The 13,976-nt window shown below is 34.8% G+C and overlaps 1 protein-coding gene across 4 annotated transcripts in view; it reads right to left on the bottom strand.

Annotated features, from left to right (window-relative positions):
• ATG5 (autophagy related 5) overlaps positions 1-13,976 on the bottom strand; it is a 157,765-nt gene that overhangs the window by 118,416 nt on the left and 25,373 nt on the right. For all 4 annotated transcript variants that reach the window (XM_066373560.1, XM_066373563.1, XM_066373562.1 and 1 more), the window contains exons 3-4: positions 13,500-13,627; positions 4,421-4,499 (exon numbers count right to left, since the gene is read on the bottom strand). In XM_066373560.1, coding sequence (XP_066229657.1) covers positions 4,421-4,499; positions 13,500-13,627 — 207 coding nt within the window. The remainder of the gene's footprint in view (positions 1-4,420; positions 4,500-13,499; positions 13,628-13,976) is intronic.

Below are 13,976 nucleotides of genomic sequence, written 5' to 3'. Positions count from 1 at the left end.
CCCCTAATGTGGTTCAAATTTTCCTGCTTATATGAATTCTAGTAATAGTTGATTATATGCTGGCTATTGTGAATATGGTGTAAGGATTCCAGATTATACAGTCCAGTCTTGTTGAGTTTTGTTTTGCCTCATGCCTCTGTGATCCTAAAAAGGCTCAATTTTAGGCTTTATTTGGGCAGATCCTGAGCAATTTTTATTCTATAATAGGAGTTGGAAAACTTTTTCTTTAAGGGCTAGATGGTATATGTATTCGATTTGTGGGCCACAAAGTGTCTATACCAAGTGCTCAACTTTGCAGTGGTAGCCCCAAAGCAACATATAAATGAATAAGCATAGATGGAAGAATTTTGATACAATTTTTACTTATAGTCACTAGAATTTATATTCCATGTAATTCTCATGTGTCACAAAATATTATTCTTTTGATTTTTTTTTTCAGCCACTAAAAGTATAGAAACCATCCTTATATCACGGGCCATACAAAAACAGCCAGTGGGCCAGATTTGGCACATAGGCCATAATTTGCCAACACTACTCTGAAATATGTTCCTTACTTCTTTATTCCCTACCATACACTCTGTACTATGCCTTGAGGAATATCACCTATGCATGTATACTCCAGCCCTCAACCAAGTACTCGAGGGGAACTCACACTTATACATCTGTTCCCTCTTCTCTGATACCCTGACTAGCAAATTCTAATTGCTTCAGCAGCCCAGAACTCCAATCTCCATTCTCAGGTCAACAGAAATTCCTTTCTCTTCTTAAGCCCAACTCCCCATGACACAGAAAACTGCTCTGAAGTATAGATGGGCTGAATGTGGAGCTCACCTTGTTTGTTCTCTTTCTCTCTACTGTCCAGTGCCTGAAACGGTTCTACTTCATATATTTTGTCCAGTTTTAAAGCTGTTAATGGCTGGAAAAAAAATCCAATCCAGTTACTCTGTCACAGCTGAAAGCAGATGTTAACCTCAATAAATATCTGATGAATAAATTAATGACTAAACAAACCGCATTTCATAAATTTTAAGTATATGTAACCCTCCATTATCTCTACCTCCTGAAGTGTGGAGAGGACCTGTGACCTGCATGTACCAAAAGAATGTGGCAAAAGTAATATATTATTCCTGTGATTAAGTCACATTATATAAAACTACAGTCTTGCAGCGTTGGCCTGACGTGTGGAAGTCCCAGGTTTGATTCCCAGCCAGGGCACACAGGAGAAGCGCCCAATCTGCTTCTCCACCTTTCCACCTCTCCTTTATCTCTCTCTTCCCCTCCCACAGTCAAGGTGCCATTGGAGCAAAGTTGGCCCGGGTGCTGAGGATGGCTCCATGGCCTCTGCCTCAGGCACTAGAATGGCTCTGATTGCAGCGGAGCAATGCCCCAGAGGGTCCGAGCATTGCCCCCTGGTGGGCATGCCGGGTGGATCCTGGCCAGGCACATGCGGGAGTCTGTCTGTCTGCCTCTCCCCCTCTTCTCACTTGGGAAAAATACAAAACAACAACAACAACAAAACAAAACAAAACAAACTTCAGTCTTGCTAACAGACTAAGAAGCTCTTTTTTGTTGACTCAATATAAAGTAAGCTGAAAGGTTGGGAAGTCCACGTGGCAAGGAACTTCAAATAGTCTTTAGGTACTGAGAGCAGCCTCTAGCTGACAGTCAACAATTTCTAGCCCTCAGTCCTATAGTGACAAGGAAATGAATTCTTCCAGCAACCTGAGTAAGCTTGGAAACTCATTCTCAAATCTCCAGGCAAGAATGTAGCCCAACCAACACCTTGAATGTAGTCTTGTCAAATACTAAGAAGATCCAGGTAAGCCTGGCCCACAGAAACTCTAAGATAATGTTTGTAGTCTTAAGCTGCTACATGTGTGGTGATCCGTCACACAGCAGTATATAACTAATATCATACACTATTAAGAGATATTATAAAACAGCCACCAATATTTAAAGCTAGAAAGTACAGGTGTGAGAAGCCATGGAAGAGACTATGAAGTATACCCAAGAACTAGGAAAGCTACCCAGACCTATGTCATCAACACAAAGTGGAAAATGCTGGGATATGGTAAATTACCTCAGAGAAACACAGTCACTCTTGGCCTAGCAAGAACGAACCTGCCCATCAGGAAAGGGGTGTGCTCAGTCATACAAGTACACTTAAAGAACAAGTCCCAGTCAGGACCAGTGGTAGTGCCTTCCCAAGCACTATAAAAAAGGAAGAGTGCCTTGGTCCAAAAACCTAACTTGGCACTTTGAATCGATCTTTTTTTCCACATGCATGATTTTACAACAGCATGCATTGGTCACTTGGAAATATTTCTTTACTGAGTTAATATAGATCTTCTCCCAATTGCGACACATTTCATTATACAAAATTTCTTTAAAATGACCACAAATCTCATCAAAAAATTCTTTTAAGAATAACAAAACTGTCAAGCTCATGGTAGCAGATACAAGCTTTCCAAAATTCTAAGTTTCACTTAAAAGTACAAATTTTGTCATTGGCAGGCAACCAATACTGTCAGTTGTTTTACTTGCATTGAGAGTCTCACTTTGTTTTCAAGAAACTGTCTGGCAAACACCCAAGTCTGCATAACCACAGTTCATTTATCAGTCACTCTTTAAAGTAAAAATTGGTGTTTCATGTGGCTTGTTTAGCTTGCAACTCAAATAATAGCACAAGTGCTTTTCCTCAGGACAACCACAAGACGTGCCATACGCCAAGAGTGTTTTTATGTGTACTTCCTATTTCATTAGGAGATTAAAAAACATGTACTCAGAAGATTAATAATAATTAATAATTTGTACTGCTTGAGCCAGAATAGTCAGCATGTGGCAGTGAGGAATACTAGTTGTCTATTGTGCTGTCTTGCCTTATGCTAAGGTGCCAACAGTTTTACCCAGCAACACTTCTGCAGATCAGTACAAATGTAAACACAATGGAAAGGACAAACAGCATGTTAATATTATTAAGGAAATATATTTGACTCTATGAATCCCTTGACAGGACTTTGGAAATTCCCATGGGTCCACAGTCCCCTTTGAGAATCATTACACAATACCAATCCTAACAATTCTAAGCCTTTCCTATCATTATTACAACCCATTGACTCCTTCAAACAATAAACAGAGGGCCTAGTTATGTAGTGCCAGGTAGGGACCATGAAGTGTCTGCATATCTTTGTGTCATTTGCTCACATAGCCCAAGCTCCTAGAACAGTGCCCAGCTGGCACACGGCACACTTTCAATATTTGTTGGATGAATGAATAAATGGGTAGTCAGGATACATTTTAAAATAAATTTCAGTTTTTTAGAGTGCATTCTACCTCCCCCCCACACACATACACATTAAATACTGTAATTATTTTTCTACATAATGGGAAAGACTTGTTAGAAAATATGGGACTTCTACTCTTACTATGTTTGGAGTAGTTTTATCTTCACATCATTCTAAAATTTAATTATAATATACACAATCCTTGCTTTGCATGGTACCACGGAAAGTGAAATTCATGTACATCAGAGTCACGTCCTCACACTGCATGGTTCTGTGGTAACTAAAATCTTTGGCAACATGGTACTGTGCAAAACACATTAGTGAAAATAGTAGAGAAATAAATTCAAATGACTCACAAATTCAATTTCAGTAAGACGGGGAGGAACAAATCTCAGGAAGAATAAGTGAGTCTCCTTTGGGCAGTGACTTTGAACATGTCCCTTATGGGAAAGCAAATCAAACACCTAAAAGACTTTCCAAGCTCTTAACATGCTCCCTTCCACTATCCATTGCCATTTCAGAATCAATGCCTAGTGATCAAACAATGGAGGTGGTTCAATCTTTCAGAGGTGTTTGTGAATTGCCTTGGGGTGGGGGAGGGAAAATCCGGGGTGATTGGGGGAAGGAGAGACCAGCATTTTATAAAATACTGAGACATAATTAGGTTACAATAAATCTAGTCATCTCTTTAAAACTACAGGAATTAATATTTCTCAAAATAAAATTAGATCAATTCGTTACACTTCTGCCTCCTAATCCTTTCTCAATTCAATCAAAAAGGCCATAGAGTTACCTAGTTTTAAGTTTTCTCCTTCCCTACTCCCGTGCCCACATCTACAATGAGAATTTTGTTCTTTCTATTTGATATTTATTTTTTAATGACTATAACTATCCCAAAATATTATAAAGTTTAAAATGTATTTGGCACCAACAAAAAAAAGGTATTTAAACACTAAATGTTTAAATAGTTCTGCCAAGAATTAGAAATTGAAAGGTATTTTATAAATGGCAGCTTAGCAATTAAAAAGTGCCAAGGTGAAAGCAATAAACAACTTCACTTAAAAAAAATTCTATTCTAAATCTACTTACTAAAGTACCACAAGTGGGACAAATGGGAAATGCTATTTAAACTATACCTTAAAATGTACTGTGATGTTCCAAGGAAGAGCTGAACTTGATGCAAGAAGATCAAATAGCAAACCAATTGGATAATGCCTAAAAATGAAAGAGTATATTTTAAGAAATAATAAATATTTAAAGTTATAATTCCAAAGTAAATTTCCAGCAAGTTTTAACTTCTAGTATCCGGGGACTTTAACCACATAGTACAGAAAGGGGACATTTTATACTGTTATTTGCCTGGGCTAATATGGCATAATTTTAGGGCATCAGGTGGTTTTTCTTCTAATCATTTCATTCTCCAGGGAAGCCTCAATGTACTTAATGGGACTATACTACAGCATTTTTTATCAGCCACGAGCACTGTTATGTTATACTACTGCAACACCTAATTATCATCCAGGATTCATATAGGGCAACCAGTTTTTTAAAGTTTATTTAAATATACTTTCAATTTTTAAAACAACTTAAAATTTTAGAAAATTTTAGGAATTGAAAAGAGTAGCTAAAAGCATGCAATTGCCTATTTTGTGGCTTTTACTATTAACATTACATATAGCATATAAATTTCTAGTCTCTTACTTATGCGTACATATCTAAATAGAAATCGGGCTTTTCCTTTTCAAATTGCTATAATCTAGAAAAAGAGGCAGAACAAAACAGAACAAAACAAAAAAACTGCTATAACTTGCTTTTTTCATATAACATATCAAAATTTTCCAAAATCATTGAATATTCTTCTGCAATCTAATTCTAAAGATTTAAAAAAATAAAATTTGGATTTCCTAAATAAGATAATGTTTCCTAATGATGACCATTACTCACAGTGAAGTAAATTATTTAGCAATAAGCAAAATAATACAAACCTTGCATATTTCAACAGATAAACCTTTTTTTAAAATCCCCCTTTTAAAGCCTCTAAAGTAGCTTAATCAGTAATTCAGAATTAAATAATACTCCAAACAAAGGCAAAATAAGGACTGCGTGGTATTATGTACAGCCCTGTTCCCCATATATTAGTAAATTACTCCTAGATTTAAGAACTAAGAACTTTGAAAATCTTATTTCCCTCAAAACAAGTGACCCAATTCACAACCTCACCAGACTCATATATTAGCTAACACTATTTGTTTGCTTGTGTTTACATAATATAGTTTGTGAAAAAGTAATCAGTCATTAGAGATAATGTATTTATGTAGAATAAATTTAGGATGAATGCCTTGCTAGTAAAATAAAATAGTGGGTAGCTTTAGTTATATGAGTTGTATTTCTTTTTTTTTTTTTTTTTTGTATTTTTCTGAAGCTGGAAACAGGGAGAGACAGTCAGACAGACTCCCGCATGCGCCTGACCGGGATCCACCCGGCATGCCCACCAGGGGGCGATGCTCTGCCCCTCCGGGGCGTTGCTCTGCCGTGACCAGAGCCACTCTAGCGCCTGGGGCAGAGGCCAAGGAGCCATCCCCAGCGCCTGGGCCATCTTTGCTCCAATGGAGCCTTGGCTGCGGGAGGGGAAGAGAGAGACAAAGAGGAAGGGGGGGGGGGGCGCGGAGAAGCAGATGGGCGCTTCTCCTATGTGCCCTGGCCGGGAATCAAACCCGGGTCCCCTGCACGCCAGGCCGACACTCTACCGCTGAGCCAACCGGCCAGGGCCGAGTTGTATTTCTTAATAATAACCTTTCAACTTCTCTCTATTCAAAAGTCAGCATCTACTATGAATCTTTCATAAACAGAAATAAATACTGAAGAAAAATTTGTACTAAGGATGTTTTTCCTTCAGAATATTCTGAAACCAGAAAAAACTCTGGCCTCAATCAAAAACTAAAATAAAAACAAAATGAGACAGGTCATAGATGCTATTCAGTCGGTCCCTCTCTCTGAACTCTTATGCAAGCTCTAAGAGATCTTTGTTAGTCTTTTTTTTTTTTTTTTTAAAGAATGTTCCTCTTAGGTCTCCACAACTAAAGTATGAATGAATGTGGCTATTTATGCTAACAGAGCACATTGCTTTTCAAACTCTATGTAGTACTGCACATATAATTACAGAATCTCTTTAGCTAATTAAGCAGCTGACCTATTGAATAGATTCTCTAGCAGTCTCATTCTCTGCCATTTATAGTGAAACTGTATGCAAATTATAAGGTTAAATATTATCTTAAAGCAGTCAATAATGTCATATACAATCAAATATAAGTTTAAAAATAAACTATTATAAAAAAATAAACAAGTATTTAGGTCAGAATACAAGTTAAACATAAAAAGACTCATAATCATCAATTATTTTTTACCCTTAATATTAAAAAATGACTGTAAGTGCATAGACTCTTGAACAAAGTAGATAATAAATAGTTATGAATGCATAAATAAAAGAGGCACAAAATAGTTAACCCGCTGTATACCAAAGATTTAATAGACCCAAATTTAGGTTCTGAATTTCTTTTCTGAGTAGCTTTATTTTACATTTGATACTTCATAATTTTCATTCTTCCTTAAAGGTTGTTCAAAAACCACAGAGAAAACTCATTAAAACAACAACAATAAACAAACGAACACTTTATCCAGTAATTTTTATATAGAGCTACTGGACCCTTTTATAAATCTATGATATATTATGGGATCTTGGTGATCTTGTTTTTTCCTCTATCTTGAAACATTTTGTTATTTCATCATTACTTAGCAATTATTCTCAAACTATGCTAAAAGACTAAAATAGTAAGAATTTGGAGGAATAATAGCATGCCTAGAAGGATGATACAATAATGCATCCTTTTTCCATTTTCTTACTATCATCTAAATTTTACATCATATATTAATAGTTTTAAAAAAGGATGCAGACTCCATCTTTGGAGTCTGCTATTAGCTATCATTAACACAAATGTTATATTTCCCCCCTATAATAGGAAAGAGAAGAAAATTGAAAGACATTACACAATTACTAGATAAATCAGAAGATTTTTGCAGAGACAGATAGCAGTACCTTAGACTTGAATGACAACAGTAAAAGTGAACTCACAGGCTTTAGATGATGATATACTAGATGAATTTTATAGAATAAACAATGTATTTCTCAGGATATATGGCACTTTTTATCCACTTAGTAATTCAACAGAAAGATCTATTTGAATGTATGACAACTAATGAGCAGTTAGTTGTTTCCAGAGGATGCTGCCCACTTCAGGTATATATAAATTAAAAACCAGGAAAATATGGAGTGAAAATATAAATATGCTGTATTTAAATGTTCACTAAAATTTCTAATAAAGTTGTTATACTCTATTCTTTTATTCTTACTTCTCTAAGTTTCTTACAAAATGACTTAAATATATATAGTTTAAAGTTCATTAATGTCAAGTGGTAAATAATAATGACTCTTTTTTTCTAATACACTAAGGATTAGGATAAAAATTTAAATAGTATGGTTTCTAAAACATTTAAAAACACATTAAAGTATTAATATAAAAAAGCATCCTAAAATGTAAAAACTTAGGAGTAAAATAACTATTTACTTAATTCTATTGTCAAAGTACCATATTTCCCCATGTACAAGATACTCTCATGTATAACATGCACCTTAATTTGGGGGGAAAAGAGGGTATTACATAAAGTTATTGAATTCAAGTTTTATTCATCATAAAATTCATACAACTCCTCATCACTGTCAAAACTCCCATCCATTAGCTTGTTCTCATCTGTGTCTGATGATGAATCACTGTCTTCAACAATGAGCACAAAAACAAGCGTGAAAAAGCAGGAAATGCAAGTAAAAAAATCTACAACCACTGTATAAGATGCAGCCAGTTTTTAGACCCCAAATTTCTTGAAAAACAGTGCACTTTATACATGGGGAACTATGGTATATGGCTCATATGTGGCTCAATGCAGATGTTTGTATCAGAATGATTTTGATGGAAGGACACTAACTCCAAAAAATATATACTATCTGAATTAACTGCTTTTTAAGATTGTTTGTTTCTAATGAACATATTAATATGCAAAAAAATTCTAAAAGAAAACAACTAGAAAAAAATTAAAGGTATTGAATTTCTCTTACTCTATAATCTGATTTATACCAATGACTTCAAAAGTACTAATTTGCACAACTCCTCGAAACAGATATTCTAGACAGTTTTGTCAGGAGGCTCCTAACTCAAACTAAGAAACCAGGTAAGCCTTAACTATAAGTAAACCATAATGTGGCCATTTGACTGTTATGTTGTTACATCTATCAATCTAACCTAAATTTAATAGCATAGGAAGTGATGAAGATTTGAACCTGGATTATATCCGAAAAGAGGGTACAACTACCTAAAGGTTCAATCTATTGCCCTAAAAAAAACCCAACTGCACCAGAATATTTAGTTAGGTCTATTTTCATGTTATTAATTTTCTTCTTTTTCCTTAAGTTGCACTAATCTTTTCTAAATTCTATTCTCAAAATGAGTAGTATTTTCATTTTCCTTGAGTAAGACTGTTTCTTCTTTAGCCTTTCATTAATGCCAGAATACGTATATATAACTGGCACACAGCATAGTAATAATGGATATGCTCTGAAGTCAGCCAAGGGTACTCCTTCCAGTCTAAACATCTGTAGTCAGACAGCAAACCAGTACTCTAGGATCAGCATTGAAGGAATCTTCTCCATATACTAGAGAACTACTGTCCCACTCCATTTCATTCAAATAAATGCATCTTATTCATAAGTCTGCCACATTCATTGAATAAAAAGGGTGTAACTAAAATATAAAGCAAAGTAATTTAATAATTACAATCAATTTTGCCTTAGTTTATGGTACAAACTGTAGACAAGCACTGTGTTTTAAAGCTTTCTAAGCCTATACTTAAGTACAAAAATAACCAATAACCAAGGGACTAGCACAAGTATAAAATGCTAAGTAAATTGCATTTCCAAAATCAGGTTTAGCCTGACCAGGCGGTGGCACAGTGGATAGAGCGTCAGACTGGGATGCAGAGGACCCAGGTTCGAGACCCCGAGGTCACCAGCTTGAGCGCGGGCTCATCTGGTTTGAGCAAAAGCCCACCAGCTTGGACCCAAGGTCGCTGGCTCCACCAAGGGGTTACTCAGTCTGCTGAAGGCCCGCAGTCAAGGCACATATGAGAAAGCAATCAATGAACAACTAAGGTGTTGCAACACGCAATGAAAAACTAATGATTGATACTTCTCATCTCTCTCCGTTCCTGTCTGTCTGTCCCTGCCTATCCCTTTCTCTGACTCACTCTCAGTCTCTATAAAAAAATAAAACTAAAAAAAAAAAAAAATCAAGTTTACAGAATAATTTATAAAATTCTAGAAATAAACAATCTTAGAAAAACAATTAGGCCCTGGCTGGTTGGCTCAGCAGTAGAGCATCAGCCCAGCGTGTGGAAATCCTGGGTTCGATTCCTGGTCAGGGCACACAGGAGAAGCAACCATCTGCTTCTCCACCTTTCCCCCACCTCCTTCTCTCTCTCTCTTTCCCTCCTGCAGCCATAGCTCAAATGGTTCAAGCAAGTTGGCCCCAGGCACTGAGGATGGCTCCATGGCCTTGTCTCAGGCACTGAAATACTGAAATAGCTCAGCTGCCGAGCAACAGAGCAGCAGCCCCAGATGGGCAGAGTGTCGCCCTGTACAGGGCTTGCCAGGTGGATCCTGGTCAGGGCACATGTGGGAGTCTGTTTCTCTGCCTCCTTGCTCCCCAACTCTTACTTAGTAAAAAAAAAAAAAAAGAAAGAAAATTAAAAATTGTAAGAAATAAAAAAAAAAAACAATTAGAATGAAGAGATAAGAGCCTGCACAATATTTATGATTAAGATACTAAGTTATTTTGTTAAAATTAACTTTTGAAATCACACAGGTTCAGTATTACCATAAGTTCAAAGTCCTTCTACTATGTCTCTGTTTAAAATCAACATCAGTATTTGCTTCTTTTCTTTAATTCAAAAAGTAGTTTCAACTTCTTACTTTCAACAATCCCTGAAAATAAGTCAATTTACACAAAATAATATCCCATTAGAGATCTTTGTTTTATAGTTGACAAAGAGAAACTTTTCTAAGTTTTGTACCAAAGGCCTAAGATCTAAACCAACATTAGGGCATACTACCAAAGTATTTTTTTGAAGAATCAAGAACTGTTCTCTTAAAATAAGTCTAATAAAAAAATTAACAAATACAAATTTTGAACATTGAGTTATGATAACAAGAAATTCCACTCCTTAAAATGCAATGTTAGAGCACCCTCTGCTGACTAATCAACTTAAATCACTAAAAAAAGTCTTTACATTTGACTTAGATCAACACTTTTCATTTCCCAAATAATTTTAAGAAGAAACAAAAGAGTGTAGAGCATAACGTGCTAATCTGATAAAACCTCCTTGGAATCATTGTACAAATTGACTACATTAAATATTCATGATGTGTATGACACTACCCTTAAATGTATTTCTCTTCTAGTATGGACAAACTAGGCAATCAGAAAGAAAATACAAAATAGGAGAAAACCAACAATTCTATCTGACAGATAGAATATCAACAGTTGTGATGGAAAGAGCCCTGAACTAAGACTCTCAAAATCTGGTCCTACTTGCCTATTTGAACAAGTTATTTATTTTAGTCTCAGTGTTCTCAATAAAAGAAAAAAAGAAAGAAAAAAGTTTGTTTACTCATTCCTTGAACATTGACTTACTGTCTCTTACATTCTACTGCTTAAGTTACAAAGCTGCAACTTAACCATCTCACACAGATATTTAAATAATTTAAACAATAAATACAAATAGGAAAAAGAATTATAGGGGAAAATATCAATTCATGTTTTTAAAACTGGATTGTCTAAATTGGTGTTTGATTTCCTTTCTCACTTGAATTTATTTAAAACTCCAAAGAATCAAATATAAGAAAGATGCAATCATCACTCAAATACTCCTCTACTCCTAAGATACTTGTCTCAACAGCCCAAGTCCCATAAAGCTTCAGTAGTAGCTGTTACAATGATTGCCCTGTCCTCTGCAGCCTATTGCTTAAATTAAATGCCAGGTAGATACTGACAGCTTATTTCCAGGGAGACAATTCTTTTAACATAGGAAAAAATTGCTATTTTTGGGAGTGAAGAGAGTAAAGATAAAAATTCAGGCTAGAGGTCCTGGATTACACTCATGCCTCTGGAAGTTATTCATTCCTTAAACATATGGAGTACAAAACAAAATACTAAAGGAAAGTTGTACCCAAAGCCATTAAATACAATGAGTTTATAGCAAGACATAACTATGCAAGTGACATTATGCATAAAAAGATAATATCTCAAAAATCAAAATGAAGAAAGATCCTTGAACAATTACTTTCATATAAGCTCTCTTATAGGGAAAAGAATTTCACTAGTTAATTCAAAAGGATAAATACTAACAAAGTAGGAACAAAATATATTTAAGCCAAAAATATTACTCTGTAGTAATTGGGATATATGAATTCAAATATTACTTATTGATATCATATATAGCATACAAACCTATAGAATATAAATCATATCAAATACAAAAATAGCCTCCACACAGGATAGATTAAAACAGCAGCTGAAGTATAAAAACAATCATTTACTATAAAAGCTAAATTGAGGTTTCCCATCTTTACTCGAGTTTCTCAAATGGGGGTGTTTGGTACACCATGCAAAACACATTATGAATGACGAGAGGGAATGCTTACTGGTGCTAGTGGGTAGATGCCAGGGCTGTGGCTAAAAATCCTACAATATACAGGGTAGCCTTCTCAACACAAAGAATTACCAAGGTCAAAATGTCAAAACGGCCCTTGCTGAGAAACTCTGCTTTACAATGAATGGTAAAATAACAAAGCCTGTGTCAGTCACACAGATTCCTACAATAATCTATAACTCATACACATAAATCAATACAAGTATAATATTCGACTATAATACCAATAGACCTGTCAAGAATATGACTATATCCTATTGCTCTCACTCACAATCTTTCTCCCTCCTTCCTTTCCACTACTCTCCTGATCCTGGCTCCTCTTATACTTCTCTGAAGCCACCTTCTATTCTTCTGAGAAATAAAAAGACACAGAAGACACTAACTTATCTTGCCTGAGATCTAGAACTATCCAAGAGTCATGAATCTCATATATGATTGTAAAGCTAAGTATTGTTTTGATTTAAAAATTTAAAAAAGAACTTTGTCATCCCTTTCCAGAATCACCTCAAAAGGGTAACAACATGACCCATAACTCAATACAAAATATCATCCTGTATATTTCTAAACATTATGAAAAATTTATTCATTCATCAGCACAAAGTGAGTTCCGAAGTTTACTCTTTGTTTCTAAATAATTCTTGGATTCAGCTGCACTTAAACACTTACTAGCTTCTTTTTAAGTCTTTTTAAAAATTCATTTTAATACTCCCAGATTCAGAGAGTAAGCCCATCTTTAACCCATTTCTCTTCATATTTCATTTAAATTTTGATTAAGTCTGTACCCATATGGTAGCATTTCAACACTTATATGCCAGTATACCTTAAACCATTTTTCATATTCTTCATTAAATACTTTTGTGAAGCACAACTAAATTCCAATAGAGGAATTACAAATATATCACCGGTACATGGATTAACCCAGATTTAGAATTTATTTTCAATACATTTCTTTAAAATAATACCAAAATTATTTTTCACATAAAAAGGAAATCAATGTATTTTTAATACTAAACAAGGCTAAATAAAATGTGCTTATGGCACAATGATCAACCAAATGTGCCACAAGTTTGAAAGATGCCACTGAAAAAGATCTGTAAAGATTTTGGAAATAGAAACAAAATTGAATAGTGTCACTGAGTGACATATCATAAAGGGGTTTTAAATATATCTGGAAAAACAAACAAACCTATAAACAAATATATTATTCCATATAAAAATCTCCTGAAAATATACAAATCTGCCCAGTTTCCCATGCCTCCAAATGGAAGGCAGAAATATTTTCACTTAAATTTTCTGTATTATATTTCTTTCTTTATAGAACTTTTAAAAAATTGCTTCAGGGCACTATACCTTCTTAAGGTTAGCATACACAGAACACTTAATGCAGAAAAATTCACTCACCATTTCAGTGGTGTGCCTTCATATTCAAACCATATCTCACTAATGTCTTCTTGTCTCATAACTTTCTGGAAATGCTTTTTCACTTTGTCAGTTACCAATGTCAGATAACTTACTCTTGGCAACAGCAACTGAAATGAAAAGTTATAAAACCACATTTATTTATTCTTTAAAAAATATATATACTAAATAGGTTTTTTAATATTAAGAAAAAAAACACATGATTTTTGCATTATTTTGAATATTCTACCCAAAATCAACTGCTTTTTGTAACAAATCAGAGGCTAAAGGCTAAGATGTTTTAAAATTTCTTATGAGAACATTACTTTAAGTACAGCTTAAGACATAAATAAGTCGCACAAATCTACTTATACTCTTTCCATAATTTTCTCCAAATAAAAGAACAATGTAACTACATGTCATACTATTTAGGACACTTAGTATTTCTATCAAATTTAACCTCTGAGGCGGTGAACACAG

Source organism: Saccopteryx leptura, chromosome 3 (assembly GCF_036850995.1).
Source record: "Saccopteryx leptura isolate mSacLep1 chromosome 3, mSacLep1_pri_phased_curated, whole genome shotgun sequence".
NCBI classification, from domain to species: domain Eukaryota; kingdom Metazoa; phylum Chordata; class Mammalia; order Chiroptera; family Emballonuridae; genus Saccopteryx; species Saccopteryx leptura.
Note: the sequence above shows the minus strand (reverse complement) of the source record. Positions and strands in the feature narration are given on the sequence as shown.